At 43.4% G+C, this 20415-nt stretch overlaps 1 protein-coding gene across 9 annotated transcripts in view; it reads left to right on the forward strand.

The window, feature by feature from the left end:
• LOC105026671 (ephrin type-A receptor 5) overlaps nucleotides 1–19800 on the forward strand; it is a 56123-nt gene extending 36323 nt beyond the window's left edge. For 2 of the 9 annotated variants that reach the window (XM_034290063.1, XM_029116988.2), the window contains 12 exons: nucleotides 555–694; nucleotides 1830–1989; nucleotides 2099–2204; nucleotides 6087–6154; nucleotides 8837–8962; nucleotides 9167–9391; nucleotides 9910–9971; nucleotides 10154–10363; nucleotides 12006–12155; nucleotides 13016–13209; nucleotides 14135–14326; nucleotides 14921–19800. In XM_034290063.1, coding sequence (XP_034145954.1) covers nucleotides 555–694; nucleotides 1830–1989; nucleotides 2099–2204; nucleotides 6087–6154; nucleotides 8837–8962; nucleotides 9167–9391; nucleotides 9910–9971; nucleotides 10154–10363; nucleotides 12006–12155; nucleotides 13016–13209; nucleotides 14135–14326; nucleotides 14921–15026 — 1739 coding nt within the window. In that variant the 3' untranslated portion in view covers nucleotides 15027–19800. The remainder of the gene's footprint in view (nucleotides 1–554; nucleotides 695–1829; nucleotides 1990–2098; nucleotides 2205–6086; nucleotides 6155–8836; nucleotides 8963–9166; nucleotides 9392–9909; nucleotides 9972–10153; nucleotides 10364–12005; nucleotides 12156–13015; nucleotides 13210–14134; nucleotides 14327–14920) is intronic. The other 7 variants (XM_034290065.1, XM_029116990.2, XM_034290066.1 and 4 more) reach the window with 6 other exon arrangements.
• Nucleotides 19801–20415: the final 615 nt, after the last annotated feature.

Genomic DNA, 20415 nt, shown 5'->3' on the forward strand with positions numbered 1-20415 from the left:
TAAAGACTGAAAGACTTGAGAGTTGTGTTTTCTTCTCATGTTTGTTTAATTCACTCTGATGTTCTCTTTGGCACTCTCTTTCAAACAAAGGATTTTTCCCTGACGGTACTGATCTGTGGGCCCTGGTTAGAAGTTGTGCACTAGATAGGGAATAGGGTGTCATCTCTCCATAGGGTCCTGGTCTAAAGTAGTGCACTAGATAGGGAATAGGGTGTCATTTGGGATGCAATCAATTATTTCAACACAATATTAATTCAACACTGCTTCAAATACTGATGTAGAGCTTTTCAGTATAATACTTATGGAAAGCAAATCTAGACAGCAGTTTGCTAGTAACAAGGCTAGTTTGTGTGTAATATCTAAGGGCATTACTACAAGTTATAACACACCTTTGTGTCTGTACAATATACCTGAATAATGTTTGTAGATTGTAGACAGAGTCAATGACAGTAGAGTGTCTGCATTGCTAAGCTGTTGTGCTGCTCTATGAACTTATAAGCAGGTTAACTAAAGAACTTGGTGATTTATAAGCAGATTGACTGTATGATTTGTAGTTGATTTTGTTTTAGCTCCGTCTCCAGTGAGTGTGGTGAGAAAAGGGAAGTCTGGGAAGAACAGTATCTCCCTGTCATGGCAGAAACCAGACCGTCCCAACGGCATCATCCTGGAGTATGAGATAAAGTACTTTGAGAAGGTACAGTTACCAAATAAACACACACAATCTGAAACCCCCGGAGAACCTGAAACACCCAGACAACCTGAAACACGCAGACAACCTGAAACACGCAGACAACCTGAAACAAATACACAGCCAAAGACACCCTCACAACCAGATACACCCATACAACCAGATACACCCATACAACCAGATACACCCACACAACCAGATACACCCACACAACCAGATACACCCACACAACCACAAACACCCATACAACCAGATAAACCCACACAACCTGAAACACCTGGAGAACCGGAAACACCCACACAACCTGAAACAACCAACTAACATACTGAAAATGCTTTACAAACTACACTTTCTCACTACCTCAAATACGCCACAAAGTTTCTCACCAACAACCTCAAACCACCTTCAGAAGACAGTAGTTCTATGAAATTCCAACATATATAGTTCCCCATTTTATGACAACAGCTCTTGTATGTTACTTTTCCAAAATATATTTCAGAGAAGGTTGGAGCCGACATACCCATCAGCTTATCAACACTCTTCTCTTAGATCTGGGTTATGGTGAGATTCCGACCAGTAGATCTGGGTTAGGATGAGATTCAGACCATTTGATCTGGGTTAGGATGAGATTCAGACCATTAGATCTGGGTTAGGATGAGATTCAGACCATTTGATCTGGGTTAGGATGAGATTCAGACCATTTGATCTGGGTTAGGATGAGATTCAGACCATTTGATCTGGGTTAGGGTGAGATTCAGACCATTAGATCTGGGTTAGGGTGAGATTCAGACCATTAGATCTGGGTTAGGATGAGATTCAGACCATTAGATGAGGGTTAGGATAACATTCAGACCATTAGATCTGGATGAGATTCAGACCACTTATGTGAGGAAAATTGACATTATGCCACAGAGCTTTGAGTCTTTTCTGACCTGTGAAACTGATCCTCATTGTTGGCCCACACACACATTTATAGCCACATAGACACACAAAATGGGGACACAGCCTCCTGAAATTTCTAGAGGGAAATATCTCTCTCTCTCTCACTCTCTCTCTCACATACACACACAAACACACATACACATGCACGCACACACGCACACACACTGATCGATGTGTCCCTCTTCTGGGGTGACTCTAGGACCAGGAGACCAGCTACACCATCATCAAGTCCAAGGAGACAGAGATCCTAGCTGACGCTCTGAAGCCATCATCGGTCTACATCTTCCAGATAAGAGCCAGAACATCGGCCGGCTATGGAGGGTTCAGCCGACGCTTTGAGTTTGAGACCAGTCCTTACTGTAAGTCCAGCAGTGCATTCACATAACCTTTGCTGACCCCAAACCAAAGTTTATCAGTCATGTTGGATTGAAGTGTGTGTGCTGCTAACAGCTTGTTGTCCTGCTCCAGTAGTAGCCGCATCCAGCGATCAGTCTCAGGTCCCCATCGTGGCTGTCGGCATCACTGTGGCTGTTATTCTGCTGGCCCTGGTCACTGGCTTCCTGCTCAGTGGAAGGTGAGAGTCTGTTCTGTCTATCTGTCTACCTGTCTGTCTACCTGTCTGTCTCTCGCCAATAACAGTAAAAAGTCAAGTCAGACTGATAGAACTAGCACATCACAGTCTCGATAGGGACAGTGATTTGCTAGTTACAATTATAATAAAAGAGATTATTATAATTATTATTACCATGTTAACCATGATGTTATCTATCAGATCCCTACGGGGTTAACTCAGATGTTATTTGTCAGATCCCGAGGGGTTAACCAGGATGTTATCTATCAGATCCAAATGGGCACTTAATAACAACACATAATGCATGTTTCCATCTACAAAAACTTAAATAGTCACTGTTTTATTCATATTTAGCTATTTCAATATTCACATTAAATCCAACTCAATGTGATAAGAAATATGAATAAGCAAATACGTGAATAGGCAAATACATTTGAATAAACAAATCATTCCTTAGGCCTACATTAGCATTCCGATTGCTGCCAGACTAGAAAGTTTGTGCATTTTTGTTGGAGAGCAAGGCAGCATCAGTCATGCCTTTAATTAAGACGACCCCTCACCCCCCACAAACACACACAAAGCATATTGAAGGGTAAACATCCCTCCTCCTGTGGAGACGGTTCTGTTTGTGTACCTTGGTTGGAGACTGTTCTCCTGTTTGTGTACCTTGGTTGGAGACTGTTCTCCTGTTTGTGCACCTTGGTTGGAGACTGTTCTCCTGTTTGTGCACCTTGGTTGGAGACTGTTCTGTTTGTGCACCTTGGTTGGAGACTGTTCTCCTGTTTGTGCACCTTGGTTGGAGACGGTTCTCCTGTTTGTGCACCTTGGTTGGAGAAGGTTCTCCTGTTTGTGCACCTTGGTTGGAGACGGTTCTCCTGTTTGTGCACCTTGGTTGGAGACTGTTCTCCTGTTTGTGCACCTTGGTTGGAGACGGTTCTCCTGTTTGTGCACCTTGGTTGTAGACGGTTCTCCTGTTTGTGCACCTTGGTTGGAGACGGTTCTCCTGTTTGTGCCACTTGGTTGGAGACGGTTCTCCTGTTTGTGCAACTTGGTTGGAGACGGTTCTGTTTGTGCACCTTGGTTGGAGACGGTTCTCCTGTTTGTGCAACTTGGTTGGAGACTGTTCTGTTTGTGTACCTTGGTTGGAGACTGTTCTGTTTGTGCACCTTGGTTGGAGACGGTTCTCCTGTTTGTGCACCTTGGTTGGAGACGGTTCTCCTGATCGGTTAGCACATCGGTTAGCACAATGTACTGCAGAACAACCCATTATGTCCGTGTGAAATTATAGAAATTTATAGATTAAATGTAAAGTTCCAATCTCCTCAGTCCTCCGAAGATTCAGTGGCTCCTCGGCTCAGATAGCTGTCAATCACAGCTGTGAATCACGACGTCACACCACCGTTTTTAGAGCATTAAATAACTAACTAAAAACCAACTTATTTTAAAAACAAACTCTTGAATTTACATTAGCGTGATACAAACTACAGTAAATGACAGAAACCAGCTTCGGAAAAAATATATGTGAAGGGTAATTTCATTGTTTAGTTGGTCTCGCGTCCCATTGAATAACATGGGGAGGGCGGGGTTTATGACCTATACTGGGACCACTCACCAGGGGGCGATCGAGACGTTTTGGCTTCACTTTTCAGGGCTTGTGCGGCACGCTTGGTTTGAGACTGAGGAAGTGGCAGAAACATGTCTGCCCACATCCATTCATTGAAATTGTCCATCAGCACCATATTCACCCCTCTCTGACCTTCACATGACCTTTGGTGTTTTTTCAACACTGGCCATCCACTCTTAGTGGGAGTGCATACAACTCTGAGTGTGTGTGTGTGTGTGTGTGTCAGGGGGGTATTTGAACACTTTGTTAGTCCCAGCTGAGCCTTGGATGTGAAAGCAAAACTTCCTGTAGCCCCTGGCTACACCAATCCTAGGCTTTTAGATGTATGGACAGTGGTGAATAAGTGTAGGCAACATTGCTGGGTAATGTGAAATGTGTTTTCCTCAGGAGGGATGCTTTCAGCACAGTGACTGACTTCATTGTCACATGGCCATATAGACATGGAATGAAAACCAATATACCGTGACGGCTCTCACACACACACGGGCTGACATGCACGCTAGCACGTACACACACAAACACGCTCAGCAGAAACATAAACACACACTCACATATAAACAGACATATAAACGCAAACAGAACTGTTTAATAAGTCAATAAAGTGTGATGTAACAGGGTCATTTACTGCAGGATGGAAGAAGGTGGAGGGGTAGTGGAGTGGAGCATCCGTACTGGAACTCTGTGTGACTGCCTCATCAGCTCTATTGAACTGAACACTAAGCTGAATTCCAGTGTGTCAGCCAAACTCAACCCCTGGTCAGCTCCAGTGAATTGAACACTAAGCAGTATTCCACTGTGTCAGCCAAACTCAACCACTGGTCAGCTCCAGTGAAATGAATACTAAGCAGTATTCCACTGTGTCAGCCAAACTCAACCCCTGGTCAGCTCCAGTGAAATGAATACTAAGCAGTATTCCACTGTGTCAGCCAAACTCAACCCCTGGTCAGCTCCAGTGAAATGAATACTAAGTAGTATTCCACTGTGTCAGCCAAATTCAACCCCTGGTCAGCTCCAGTGAATTGAACACTAAGCAGTATTCCACTGTGTCAGCCAAACTCAACCCCTCGTCAGCTCCAGTGAATTGAACACTAAGCAGTATTCCACTGTGTCAGCCAAACTCAACCCCTGGTCAACTCCAGTGAAATGAATACTAAGCAGTATTCCATTGCGTCTCTATTTAAAGTCATACTCTAATTCAATTTACAGACTGTAATTAAACCCTTTAAACTATATTTTTTAACAACATCGGACACATCACTTAGGTTATAGAGCTGGCCATGGCTGTGTTCTCACTGTGGTTCAGTCAGTGTTTAGAGCAGGTCATGGCTGTGTTCTCTCTGTAGTTCAGTCAGGGTTGAGAGCAGGTCATAGCTGTGTTCTCTCTGTTGTTCGGTCAGGGTATAGAGCAGGTCATAACTGCAACCCAGCATCTCTAAAAGGTCCAAAATGACAGTTTCTGCTTTAAACAAAAAGCAGTACTGTGCAGTCGTCTTTATTGTTTTGGTTAAAGCCTTTGACTCTGTCAACCATCACATCCTTAATAAATAGACTCAATAACATAGGGTTCTTAGAGAAATTTCTAGCCTGGTTTGAAAGTTATTTCGCTAACCAATTGCAATGTGTCACATCTGAAGTCCAACTGTCAACACCTCTGGTGGTTTCTATGAATCTCTCAAGGTTCTAACCTTGGGCCAAACCTGTTCTGTGCTTATAGTGATAAACCGCTAACGGAAACTCATCCATACCATTTTATGCACAACACTATTAACAGTGTTTTATAACAGACCGTTCACCATTACCAGTGTTTTTATAACCATTCATGGGGAGGAAGACTGACTCCAGGGGCCACCAAGGTTTTGCAATACAGGACGGTGTGTTTATGTGTATTTAAATGTAAATGATTCAGACCTTTCCTACAGACAGAGCGAGAGACAAGGGGAGAGTGAGTGAGAGAGAGAGAGAGAGAGAGAGAGAGAGAGAGAGAGAGAGAGAGAGCGGGAGAAGAAAGGGCGAGAGAGAGTGTGGGGAGATTATAGGGAACAGAGAGAGGGAGAGAGAGTGTAAAAACAGTATATAGGCCATGTTTTATAGCACTTGTGTGTGTGTTTGTCAGAGACACTGGTGCAATGGGGAGAGCAGGATTGTGTGTGTGTGTGTGTGTGTGTAAAAAGTGTTGATGGGCCTTTAGGCTTTACTTTATGGAGCTAGTTTGTGCGTTTGCTATGACACAACAGTGATACGACATGGTGTGTCTGTCTCAGGCGCTGTGGCTACAGCAAGGCAAAGCAGGATCCTGACGAGGAGAAGATGCACTTCCACAACGGGCACAGTGAGTTACACACACACACACACACACACCAGGACCTAAATACCACTATTGACAACACACACACACACACACACACCAGGACCTAAATACCACTATTGACAACACACACACACACACTTCTTGTAGCATGTGAGGTCATGAAAGGTCACAGACAGGCCATAGGTCAAATAAATGTAACATAAGGGTAAATTAAATGTCATTTGCATTGGCTCCCAGTCAGTTACAGAATAGATTTTAAAGTGGTGCTTTTAGTTTATAAATCTCTGAATGATTTAGGACCTGAATACATTTCTGATATATTTGAAGAATATAAACCGAGCAGGGCTCTTAGATCCATGAACACAGGTCAGCTAGTAGAGCCCAGAGTCCAAACTAAACACGGAGAAGCTGCGTTTAGCACTTATGATGTACAACACTGGAAGAAACTACCAGAATATCTTAGACGTGCCCCAAACGTATACATTTTTAAATCCAGGTTAAAAACATTTCTCTTCTCAAGTGCCTATGACTGAGCACTAAAGCTTAACCACACTGTTTAGCCTTATGCAGTAGGGAGAACAAGTATTTGATACACTGCCGATTTTGCAGGTTTTCCTACTTACGAAGAATGTAGAGGTCTGTAATTTTATCATAGGTACTCTTCAACTGTGAGTGACTGAATCTAAAATAAATGAGAGACAAAAATCCAGAAAATCACATTGTATGATTTTTAAATAATTAATTTGCATTTTATTGCATGACATAAGTATTTGATCACCTACCAACCAGTAAGAGTTCCGCCTCTCACAGACATGTTAGTTTTTCTTTAAGAAGCCCTCATGTTCTTTACTCATTACCTGTATTAACTGCACCTGTTTGAACTCGTTACCTGTATAAAAGACACCTGTCCACACACTCAATCAAACAGACTCCAACCTCTCCACAATGGCCAAGACCAGAGAGCTGGACATCAGGGATAAAATTGTAGACCTGCACAAAGGCTGGGATGGGATACAGGACAATAGGCAAGCAGCTTGGTGAGAAGGCAACAATTGTTGGCACAATTATTAGAAAATGGAAGAAGTTCAAGATGACGGTCAATCTCCCTCGGTCTGGGGCTCCATGCAAGATCTCACCTCGTGGGGCATCAATGATCATGAGGAAGGTGACCTAAAGAGAGCTGGGACCATAGTCTCAAAGAAAACCATTAGTAACACGTCATGGATTAAAATCCTGCAGCACACGCAAGGTCCCCCTGCTCAAGCCAGCGCATGTCCAGGCCCGTCTGAAGTTTGCCAATGACCATCTGGATGATCCAGAGGAGGAATTGGAGAAGGTCATGTGGTCTGATGAGAGAAAAATAGAGCTTTTTGGTCTAAACTCCACTCGCCGTGTTTGGAGGAAGAAGAAGGATGAGTACAACCCCAAGAACACCATCCCAACTGTGAAGCATGGAGGTGGAAACATCAATCAATCAATCAAATGTATTTATAAAGCCCTTTTTACAACAGCAGTTGTCACAAAGTGCTTTACAGAGACACCCGGCCTTAAACCCCAAGGAGCAAACAACAGTAGTGTTGAATTTCATTCTTTGGGGATTCTTTTCTGCAAAAGGGACAGGATGACTGCACCATATTGAGGGGAGGATGGATGGGGCCATGTATTGCAAGATCTTGGCCAACAACCTCCTTCCCTCATTGAAGATGGGTCGTGGCTGGGTCTTCCAGCATGACAACGACCCGAAACACACAGCCAGGGCAACTAAGGAGTGGCTCTGTAAGAAGCATCTCAAGGTCCTGGAGTGGTCTAACCAGTCTCCAGACCTGAACCCAATAGAAAACCTTTGGAGGGAGCTGAAAGTCCGTATTGCCCAGTGATCTGGAGAAGGTCTGTATGGAGGAGTGGGCCAAAATCCCTGCTGCAGTGTGTGCAAACCTGCTATGATCTCTGTAATTGCAAACAAAGGTTTCTGTACCAAATATTAAGTTCTGCTCTTCTGATGTATCAAATACTTATGTCATGCAATAAAATGCAAATTAATACTTAAAAATCATAGTGTGATTTTCTGGATTTTTGTTTTAGATTCAGTCACTCACAGTTGAAGAGTACCTATGATAACAATTACAGACCTCTACATGCTTTGTAAGTAGGAAAACCTGCAAAATCAGCAGTGTATCAAATACTAGTTCTCCCCACTGTAGCTTCCTATGTTTTATCCCATTTTTAATCTTTGTTTTCTTATTGTATTTATTTATTATTATGATTTATTCATATGTTTTGATATTTTAATTTGAGTACTTGTTTTTATGTTATGGTACTTTCATATATTTTTCACATTGAATTGCTTCGATGTATGAATTGTGCTATATAAATAAACGTGCATGCTTGCTTGCTTGCTAGTCCTAAAGTCATGAAATTTGGTACATAGTTCCAACGCAATCTTAGACCCCACCGGCACAACTTTGTCTCAATTTGGATAAATTATGGCTGTTTTCATAGAGATCCAGCGCTCTCACATTTTACTGATTTGATTGATCTGACAGTTAGTTGACTGCATCCCTACTGGCCCCCTGTTCCCTTTGAAATGCCCTACTCTTGACCAGGGCCCATGGATAGGGCATAGGGATCAGTTAGGGACGTTGTGGTCTGACCTTGAGCTGTGTGGTGGTATTACAGAGAAATGTGTCCTTTCTCTCCTCAAAGTCAAGTTCCCAGGGGTGCGCACATATATAGACCCCCACACCTACGAGGACCCCAACCAGGCCGTCCATGAGTTCACTCAGGAGATCGATGTCTCCTGCATCACCATAGAGAGAGTCATTGGAGCAGGTCAGTGTCTGTCTCTCTGTCCTGGGTGAGCTGGGTGAGGTTTATGTCTGTCCCAGGTGAGTGTGGTGAGGTTTCTGTCCATCTCTCTGTCCTGGTTGAGTTGGGTGAGGTTTCTGTCTGTCCCGGGTGAGTTTGGTGAGGTCTCCATCTGTCTCTCTGTCCTGGGTGAGTTTGGTGAGGTTTTTGTTTGTCTCTCTGTCCCAGGTGAGTTTGGTGAGGTTTTTGTTTGTCTCTCTGTCCCAGGTGAGTTTGGTGAGGTTTGCAGTGGGCCACTGCGTCTGACTGGAAAGAGGGAATTTCCAGTGGCCATTAAGACCCTAAAGGCGGGATACTCGGAACAACAGAGGAGGGACTTCCTGGGGGAGGCATCCATCATGGGACAATTTGATCATCCAAACATCATCCACCTGGAGGGCGTGGTCACCAAAAGTAGGCTTCAATGAACTGGTTGTATATCAGTCAGTCTGTAACCATGGCAGTAATGAACCACTTGTATATCAGTCAGTCTGTTACCATGGCAGTAATGAACCACTTGTATATCAGTCAGTCTGTTACCATGGCAGTAATGAACCAGTTGTATATCAGTCAGTCTGTTACCATGGCAGTAATGCACCAGTTGTATATCAGTCAGTCTGTTACCATGGCAGTAATGCACCAGTTGTATATCAGTCAGTCTGTTAACATGGCAGTAATGCACCAGTTGTATATCAGTCAGTCTGTTACCATGGCAGTAATGAACCAGTTGTATATCAGTCAGTCTGTTACCATGGCAGTAATGCACCAGTTGTATATCAGTCAGTCTGTTACCATGGCAGTAATGAACCAGTTGTATATCAGTCAGTCTGTTACCATGGCATTAATGAACCAGTTGTATAACAGTCAGTCTGTTCCTACTGCAGTAAAAGCACTTGGACAAAACCCTGTGTTTGTCTGTGTTCTGTTCCCAGGTAAACCAGTGATGATCATTACGGAGTTCATGGAAAACGGATCACTGGACACATTTCTGAAGGTAAATCCTGATGATGGATATGCTAATACCACTGAACATCACGTCCCGAATGGCACCATTATCCCTTCATAGTGAACGACTTTTTCAGAGCCCATAGGATTTGTGCCCTCTGGTTAGAAATGCACAGTAAAAGGAATAGCATGCCATTTGGAAGGCGGTATAATGTCCTGTCATCCCTGCAGAAGAACGACGGCCAGTTCACTGTCATCCAGCTGGTGGGGATGCTGCGAGGCATTGCGTCCGGTATGAAGTATCTGTCTGACATGGGCTATGTCCACCGTGACCTGGCCGCCCGCAACATTCTGGTCAACAGCAACCTGGTGTGTAAGGTGTCCGACTTTGGACTCTCCAGAGTCCTGGAGGATGATGCTGAGGCCGCGTACACCACCAGGGTGAGTCTGTCTGTCGACTTGTCTGTCTGCCAGTTGACTTGTCTGTCTGTCAGTCTGTCTGTCGACTTGTCTGTCTGTCAGTCTGTCTCTCTGTCAGTCTGTCGGCCTGTCTGTCAGTCAGTCTGTCGGTCCGTCTGTTTGTCAGCATGTCTGTGTGTCAGTCTGTCGGCCTGTCTGTCAGCATGTCTCTCTGTCAGTCTGTCAGCCCGTCTGTCATTCTGTCGGCCTGTCTCTCTGTCGGCCTGTCTCTCTGTCAGTCTGTTGGGCCGTCTGTCAGTCTTTCGGCCTGTCTGTCTGTCAGCATGTCAGTCTGTTGGCCCGTCTGTCAGTCTGTTGGCCTGTCTCTCTGTCAGTCTGTCGGCCCGTCTGTCAGTCTGTCGGCCTGTCTGTCTGTCAGCATGTCTGTGTTTCAGTCTGGTTCTCCAGCTATCCTGACCACTACCCACAGACCTCCACTGACCCCTGCTGCCCACATCCCAACACACTAAATCTTAAATCCATCTTAAATCAGGTCCATTTTATTCCTGGACTATATTTTCTGACCGTACTGTAGTCTGTTGGTCTTCGTGGTGAGAGATGCAGGCGGGCAGAGAAGCAGCCGTCCAGCCATATTTATTAATAAACACAGTTGTTCTGCGAGCTGAAAGGGGCATAATTAGACTGTCAGCATCAGAGGCTGTAATTGGCTGTCTGATTTTCTTCTGTTTTTTTCACACTTCCTCTTCAGGGGGGCTGACAGGGAGGGAGGGAGGTTGACAGGGAGGGAGGTGGCAGTGAAGCATGGTGGGAGGTGGGAGAGTGCATGTGAGTCAGGCAGAAGCATGCATGTTAAGCATGTTGCTGACAGGGGGCAGGAAGGAGTGTGTACGTGGCATTCTATTTGTCTAGGGCAGCCTGGGCTAGCTAGGATGCGTTAGCTAGCGGTCTCAGCTTGGCTTTCCAAAACTGATAATTGAGCTGTGCCTCCCAGACAGTGCTTTTACGTGGCTGTCACTGACTGTGACATGGCTTCCAGGACAACCAATTAGCACGCAGCGCAGTCTGTAAGACAGCCAATTAGCAAGCACACACTCTCCAAGACAGCCAATTAGCACTTAGTTGCTACTGGTTCTGATGCTGTTGCTGGTAGAACACAGTGCCCCCTACAATACCAGGCTGTCTCCTGTCATCCACATGTAGTCTGCAGCGCCATGTGTCTCTCACCACACACACACACACACCCTGCCTTCTTAAAACCGTTGTCTCGTTCGCTTTATGCTCTCTCTTTTGCTTCTGCTTTCTCACTCAATTTCAACATAAACGAGCTGAATTGAAATAATTTGTAACACTGCCAAAGGAAGTGGAAAACAAGAAATATATAATGCAAACAATATAAAAACAGGTCCAAATGATTTTCCTGATTTCTAAGAAAACACAAAAAAGGAAGTTAGAATATTGGCTATGCACTGTGTTTGTCTTGCAAAAATTTTTTCTCTCAAATTAAAATGAAGATATCTTTGATGACATGAAATACACATTATCATTTATCTCTCTGTTCCTCTCAGACTCTGTCTGTTAGCTGTGTGAACAGGGTCAGGGTTCCACATCCCTCTCCATCCTTCTGTGCACATGTCAGAATGTTGACTGGGCATTCTTCTCTCAGGGTGGTAAGATCCCGATTCGATGGACGGCTCCGGAAGCGATAGCGTTCAGGAAGTTCACCTCAGCCAGTGACGTGTGGAGCTACGGCATCGTCATGTGGGAGGTGATGTCATACGGAGAGCGACCCTACTGGGAGATGAGCAACCAAGATGTGCGTAATCTTCATCAGTTTTTTCGTCTCATCCTTCTCCTCATGCTCCTCCTCATGCTCCTCCTGTGTATGGTTTCTGTAGTTTACTTGAGCATGTACTCAACATGTACTATGGAATAATAGTAGTCACAGACTACTCCATACGTAAGTTAGTAAAGATCGGTTTCAAGTTGTCAGCGTGCTACTTAGCAGACAGCCAGTGGAATAAGAGGGAGAGACAGCGAAAGAAGGCAATGGATTAGTAGAAGAATGAGAAGGGATAACTTCCTCTCTTACTAACCTACAAATATACCAGGAATTTCTATGGTGTTTGGTGCAGAGGTACAGGGAACATATTGATATGTAGCTGTCTGAAGTATGGTGAGGCAGGAGGAGAGAAGAAGGAGAACAGAGAAGAGAACAAGAAGGAGGAGAAGAGAGGACAGGTGTCAGAGAGTGTCCCTCAAGGAGGTGCTTATCTCAGTCATGTTTATCTCAGAGGATCCCCTCTCCACCTCCTCTTCTCCAATGACAGTTCTGTCTACCCTGTTTCTTCTCCATCATTAATCTGTCTGAGATGCTCCTGCCAGGGTCTCTAAGGGAACAGAAGTTATTTGATGTTTTATTTAACGCCTTCCTGAGGATTTCCTCTGATCTTTGCTAGGCTTTTCTCCTTCTCTCTCTCTTTCAGCTATACTCCTCTACCTCTTTTAGCTAGTTATCTTCCCCCTCTCCATCTCTTTTAGCTGGACACCTTCTCCCTGTCTCTTCTTAAGCTAGACACTATGTTATCAAAGTGGTAGAAGATAGTTAACGCCTCCCTGGACCAATGGACTGTCCAGCAGCTCTGTATTACCTGACCTCTAACCACTTCCCTCCAGGTCATCAAAGCAGTAGAAGATAGTTACCGCCTCCCTGGACCAATGGACTGTCCAGCAGCTCTGTACCACCTGATGATGGACTGCTGGCAGAAGGATAGAAACAGCAGACCTAAGTTTGAGGAGATTGTCTCTCTGCTGGACAAACTGATCAGAAACCCCAGCAGTCTCAAAGCCTTGGTCAACTCATCACACAGGTCAGATTCAGAACCGTTTAATTATGCATTTCATTATGGAAACAATATATCAGCAACACCTTAATGGAAAAAGGTCAGCCGATGGGTAGTAGCTAGGAACTTACAGGGCTTTTCGAATATCAAGTCCATTGTCAACAGGCAGTGCTAATGTTGATGGCCCAACCCCCCCCCCCCAGTGAGCACCCTCTTGACAAGGCTTTAGCCAGCCAGGATTTAATGGTTGTCAACCGGAATCAAGACCTAATGGAAACTGTAACAAGTAACTTACTCTTTTCACTCATGCTTTAACGCACTGTCACAACAAAACACAGGCACAGACATCATTCCCTGTCCCATTCAGATCCATGCTGAGCAGAAGTGACAGCGGACAAATTACTCACAATTACCAGAAATGACACGCTATCAGGCATATAATGGTGTTCTCCACACTATCAAACTCTCAGGAAGATGTCCTTGTTATGCATGGATCTGTGGTGCTACACCCTATCACTGCACCTGGAACTGTCTGTAAATACATTTTATGTATTGTATTTTAGGGAAGAGGCAATATATCGGCATTGGCATATTATAGGCAAATATGTAATCATCCGTATTGGCTGATTGCTTTAAATGTGCCTGCTATTTCAGACAAATATTTGAATTCCAGAATATTACTAACATAAACGTTTCCTTAAATGCGTGGTGATTTTCAGTTTTTTTATTGTTTTGTTCATAGGCGTGATGGTTTTCAGTGATTCGGTTGAGTCGAAAATGCAACTGTTAGCAGTGACATTAAATTACAACAGATTCTAATCAGCATCGGCAGAACACCCTGTTAGCATCGGCAAAACGCCCTGTTAGCATCGGCAAAACGCCCTGTTAGCATCGGCAGAACGTCGTTTATCCTGTGTGCTTTTCATGGACATGAGACCTTGTCTCTCCTCAGAGTCTCCAACCTGGTGGAGCCTGGCACCGGGAGCGTGGAGAGCAGTATGTACGCCTCGGTCGGCCTGAGGGAGGGCAGTGGGCACCAGTCGGTGGGGGAGTGGCTCGAGGGCATCAAGATGGGTCGATACAACGAGCTCTTCATGGAAACAGGATACACCTCATTGGAGGTGGTGGCTCACATGACCCTGGAGTGAGTTTCTCAGATACTACCCCACCTCCTGCTTTACGGATGACGTCACATGCCAACCCTAACAGATCATTATGGGCCCAAGGCAGCCCAGTCATCTCTACTCAGCAAAAGCTGCTTGGCGGCGACAGAAAATAGTTTCCTCTGTCTCAGGAAGTAATGGCCTGCAACAGAGTTTGCCGAGCAAAGCACTGTTATGTCAGAGAGTACCTAGTGTAGAGATGTTCCAGACGGGCCCGTGGATGGGTAATCTCTGCCAAACACCTACCGTTTATTTCAATGAAACCCGGGCATGAGCAGTGCCGCTTCAACTGAGGCCTGGAAGGTTCAATATCAAGTTACACTAAATGGTATCAATTTCAATAGTAAAAGAAAAGCTTAGTAAAACACTAGGATGAAGTGGCTCTGCTCATGCATGTATGAATGCTACGTCCAGTGTAGCAGCTAAATGCTATGCTAGCTAATACATGTGGGCTGTTCCATGTTTGTCCTGGTGGGCCACAGTTTCTTTATCCTTTCAGAAGTTCTGTGCCTTCTAAGACTGATATTGAACAGCCCTGGAATGACAGACACTGACTGGTGTGTTTTTCCTGGCAGTGATCTGAGGAGAGTTGGTGTGAACCTGGCTGGACATCAGAAGAAGATCCTTAACAGCATCCAGGAGATGAGGGTTAGCCTGATAAACGCCACTGTACCCATCTGACCTTTGAACTCTACAGTCAGATGGGATGAATGCTACCTTACCCATCTGACCTTTGAACTTTAGGGTTAGACATGATGAACGCTTCTGTACCCATTTGACCTTGACATCTAAGGTCAGACTTGATGAACAATGCAGTCTCTGTCTGGCCTTTGGATCAGACATTATGAACACTACAGGACCCATCTGACCTTTCAACTCTAGGGTCAGATATGATGAGCACTACTATACCCATCTGACCTTTAATATCGTCCCCTAAAGCTTCCAGACAGGGGGTAGATAGATATGGAAGCTATAGTACCTGTATCTGATCGTACTCTCAATGGACAGACATCTTTTGGTCTGTCAGGCCTAGCGTATTCTACGACCATGGGTAAAGGTTTGGTCTGTCAGGCCTAGCACGTTCTATCTCCATGGGTAAAGGTTTGGTATTTCAGGCCTAGCATGTTCTATGGCCAAGGATTAGGGTTTGTCAGGCCTAGCACATTCTATGACCATGGGTTAGGGTTTGGTCTGTCAGGCCTAGTATGTTCTATGACCAAGGATTAGGGTTGGTCAGGTCTAGCACATTCTATGACCATGGGTTAGGGTTTGGTCTGTCAGGCCTAGTACGTTCTATGACCATGGGTTTGGTCTGACAGGCCTAGCACATCCTATGGCTTTGGGTTAGAGTTCAGCCTGTCAGACCAAGCATGTTCTATGACCATGTGTTCGGGTTTGGTCTGATAGGACTAGCACTTTCTATGAACACGTAAACATGAACTATTTATCGACTCAAACAACCTAAAACTCAAAGGGAAAAGACTGAGGAACACTGAAGAGCGTCGGGATTTAGAGTACACCTGTGACAACCTCTGCAGACCAAGTGGGAGGTGCTGACTGACTCCTTCTACTCTGCCAGAGACGGTGGGAAGTCCTGATTGACTCCTACTCTGCTGGAGTAATGGAAGGGTCTAATGTGTTCCTCCCTCTCTGTTGGTTGTAGAGGGAGGGACTGACAGACTCCTCCCTCTCTATTGGTTGTAGAGGGAGGGACTGACAGACTCCTCCCTCTCTGTCGGTTGTAGTGGGTGGGGCTGACAGCCTCCTTCCTCCATGCTGGTTGAAGTGGGAGTGGCTGACAGACAGGTATAGTGAAGTAGAATCCGGACGTAGTAGTACAGTAGATTCAGGGATGGAACTGAAAGACGTTTGGTGCTGGCCAGCCAGGACGGTAGGGACAGAACTTGCATGAAAAACTTTCAGGTCCAAAATATGTGCCATGGGATTTTAGGGAATCGAGGATTTCACTGGCCTGTCTGGTTATTTGGCTCACTTTCTATTAGTCCAGTCTGAAAAGAAGGAGACTTGTGCCAGTGTGATGTACATCCCTGAGTATGCTACCTGGAATGGCCACAGACAGAGGAAGCCCAGTGGGTCTCTGGCTGAATGTATAGCACTTCAGACCTTCCATCTCAGCTCAGACAAAAACATTCTATTACCTCTATTCATTGAACAGAACCTACATCACATCAACAAAATATTCTACAGAACCACCATATATTCTACAGAATCTACAAACAATCTCAAGAACTTTCAGACAAACTACGGAACCTTCAGCACAACAAGAGCACATTTATAGTAACATCATAATTCTACTAGAGCGCTCAATAGTACATGACCGTTCCAACAGATAATACTGACATTCTGCAGAATTCCACAGAACTTACTGATACACGATACACGTTCCACCGACAGAACCTTCTGAAATCTTTCAGAATATTTAGACAACCAATGGAACCTCTTGTAACAAGTCCTACAGAACCTTTAACAGAAAACTCAGCAAACGTTATGCTTCTGAACATTCATTCAACAGAATCTGCAGTCTTCCAGAACCTCAATGTATTCAGTATCTAATGATTCCTAAGATTCTACAGACATCCAACAGGATCTTTTGCATATTCAATATTATACACCTACGCTGCTGCACCTCATTAAAGAAACTGGACAGTGTTTATGCTGTAAGATGGATGTCATACATTATGGGTTCATTTGGTGGGGAACTACTGAGTATTAAAAAGCAATATACAATTTTGGCTTGGTATTATGAAAATATTTGTATCTTTAATTTATTAATATGATGTACATGTGTAGTTTTTCTTTATGCGCAGACTTCAAGTCTTAAATAATGCATTACAAAGAAGTCTAGAGTCAAAACAGCATCCAAAAACACCTGTCCATGAAATGAGTACTTTGCTAACATGTATATAATGTATAGTAGAAAGGACAGAGTTTGTTTTTTATCCATCTTCTTTACGTGGGAGATATCTGTATGTGAATGGGTTCATATATGATGTTTACGCTACGATGTAATGCTTTCTAACAATTTCTCAATGCTTCATCAATTGAATTTGGGCGTTTTACAGTTGTGTGCACATAACTACTGCTCAAGATAATTATTTGTCCGTGATTGCTCTATATGCATTTGTTGTGGGTTGTAGGAAAACAAGATTGTATGATTAGTTAAGCAGAGGTTATACCAGACGGGAGAGATGTTTATCTCTTCAACTGTTGTCCTGAGATTCAAGAGGAATGTACAAGGGACAGGGAGTAGTTGATGGACTATGTTGGAATATGTGTCCTTCAGAATTATATTTGAGAAAGCGGTCAGCCAGGTACCGTAACATGAATCTTCAGTCATTGGTAAAAAGTGTCCTTTTAGGAACAGGAACAAAATCCTTTATGTCATTCTATCGTCTGCATAGTTTAGAGTAAAACATTTGACCTGGGTGCTCCATATTTAGGTCCACTATTGTTCCCAGAGAAGATATGTGCAGGGCCACCTACAGTATCTTACAAAAGTGAGTATACCCCTCAAATGTTTCAATATTTTGGAAATACTCAAATATTTACACAAATGTGAGGGGTGTACTCACTTTGTGAGATACTATATATCTGATGTTGATTGATTCAGTTTGCTTGTATCAACCAACAAATCACCTTGGTATGAACCAACAAATCACCACGGTATCGACCGACATGGCACACTGGACATAGCACATTGGTATCATAGCACATTAGGGCCTATTTACACTATGATAGTTTTACCTAGTTAAGAATTTGCGTTGTCTATATATTTTTTATAAATATTCGAAGCAGGTGAACATTTAAAATGTCAGCTTGTCAATGTCCGTGGTATTCTTTCCCCATAGATACCACCCGTGGTTCAGTTCAGCAAGAGTAGAATGATCTGCTCAGTCCATATAGCAGACAGAGAGGACATAGGATGTCACAAGTTGCTTCCTTCTGACATAATTAGCTGGCTGGCCAACTTCAGAGATGTTTAGAAAGAGCCACATCCTGCACACCTTAACTCTCACTCACATTGCTTCTATAAACATCCTGTTGTCGTCTTGTCAGCATGTTTTCTAGGTAATAACTTATTTAGATCAGCTGTGCACATTGCCGCAGCTTGCAGGAAGAAACTGCTTATTGGCAAAGACGATGTTAGTTAGCCTAACTAGATACAAAGGAAACAGCAGCTAGCAGGTAGCTAACCTTGTTAGTTCAATGTTATGTGATCAGCACTGGTCAACAGCTTCCTGAGCCCTATCCCTCTAAGGTTAATATGAGGTTTGACTGTCTGGCTCAGCTATATTGCAATCTAGAAGGCTATCCTAATGACTGTTGTTAAATGGAAAGAAATCTGGCTCGTTGTTAACCCACAAAACGACACAGTTATGCAATGCCGTTTTGTACTTCTGTGTCAAAACATAAGCGTCCAAGAACACTATTTGGCATGAAAGCAATGACAAGAAACTGATGTCATTTTCAATTTTAAGATGGATTTAGTAATCCATGTGACTATAGTAATTTGCTATTTTATTGAAATTAAACTTCAGTTAAGTAACTAAACTGAAGAAAAGCAACTTGTTGACAGGGCAAGGCGCAGCTCCTGCACGGTTCTGATCTGTAAGCTTTGTTGGTGTGACACGTTCCCATTGCAAATGTAAATAGAAAAGTGTATCGACATTCTTTGTAAATGTTCATTAATTGGAATATCATTACGAAAACTGTTGTAATTGTGAATAGGCCCTTAGTATAAACCAAAATAGCACACTAGACATAGCGCATTGGTATATATCGACAAAGCACCTTTCTATCAACAAACATAGCATATTAGACAGAGTACACTGGTATCATATGACATAGCACACTGGTATCTGAAGAGATAGCACACAGGTATAAGATGACATAGCACACTGGTATCAGATGACATAGCACACAGGTATCAGGTGACATAGCACACAGGTATAAAATGACATAGCACACTGGTATCAGATGACATAGCACACAGGTATCAGGTGACATAGCACACTGGTATCAGGTGACATAGCACACTGGTATTAGGTGATATAACATACTGGTATCAGGTGACATAACGCACTGGTATCAACCGACAATCCCTCTGGCATGGGTAATTGGTTTAACTGCACACTTAATAGTGTGTATCTGTCCCAAAATACTGCCTATTCCCTACATACTGCATTGTCTATAGGCCCTCAGAAGTGCACTATAGAAGAAATAGGGTGCCATTTGGCATTTTCAATTTCAATACAATGTGCTGTGGTTCCTCAAAAAAATGAGTTTTCCCTGACTACTATATTTTACTGAAGACTACGAATGTCTTACAACTACTCAAGTTCATCATGAAACTAATTTGAGTTGCACTTTATGTGAGACAACTTATTGCCCATTATTGTGGCTGGAAAAACATTAAAGACTGTTTGTAAAGTGATTGCCACATGGTCTCAAGGATTCATATGTAAACACACCTTAAAGTGATACATTTTCAATTTGAAAGAAGTACCTTAAAGTGTATCAGCCAGGTATTTTTAAAGTATTTTCCATTAGTCTTGATGTACCAAAATATGTTTGAGGGCTTGAAATTGAAAGACATGGCTGAAGGCTACATTACATTACAGCATGTTTAATTTTAAGATCTTTCTAAATGTCTGTAGTCATCATTCAGGAAAGAATAAACACCTGTTGGAGTACCCAACCTTGCAAGGAAAATGGAGAATAAAACAAAACGTTTTTAGAAGAAATCATTTACAAAGATTACTGTTTATGTTCCAGAGATTATAAAACCCTATACAGTAGCTTTATGCTGACATCCATTTTAGCTGTCAGAAATGTGTATAAAGATGACATAATTCACATCTGAAAGCTCTGCACTTTGACTGGATGTCAAGGTTCATCATTTACGGTGTCTGCCAAGATCAAAACAGCTAGTTGGGAGTTCATGCTACCTGGAATTGCTTTGTAAAACTATATGCTTCCCTTCCGCACTTTTAAACAGCATGTTTCCTTCAGGATACAAACCTATATTTTATGCATACCCTTTTCAAAC

Source organism: Esox lucius, chromosome 23, assembly GCF_011004845.1.
Source record: "Esox lucius isolate fEsoLuc1 chromosome 23, fEsoLuc1.pri, whole genome shotgun sequence".
In the NCBI taxonomy this organism is placed as follows: domain Eukaryota; kingdom Metazoa; phylum Chordata; class Actinopteri; order Esociformes; family Esocidae; genus Esox; species Esox lucius.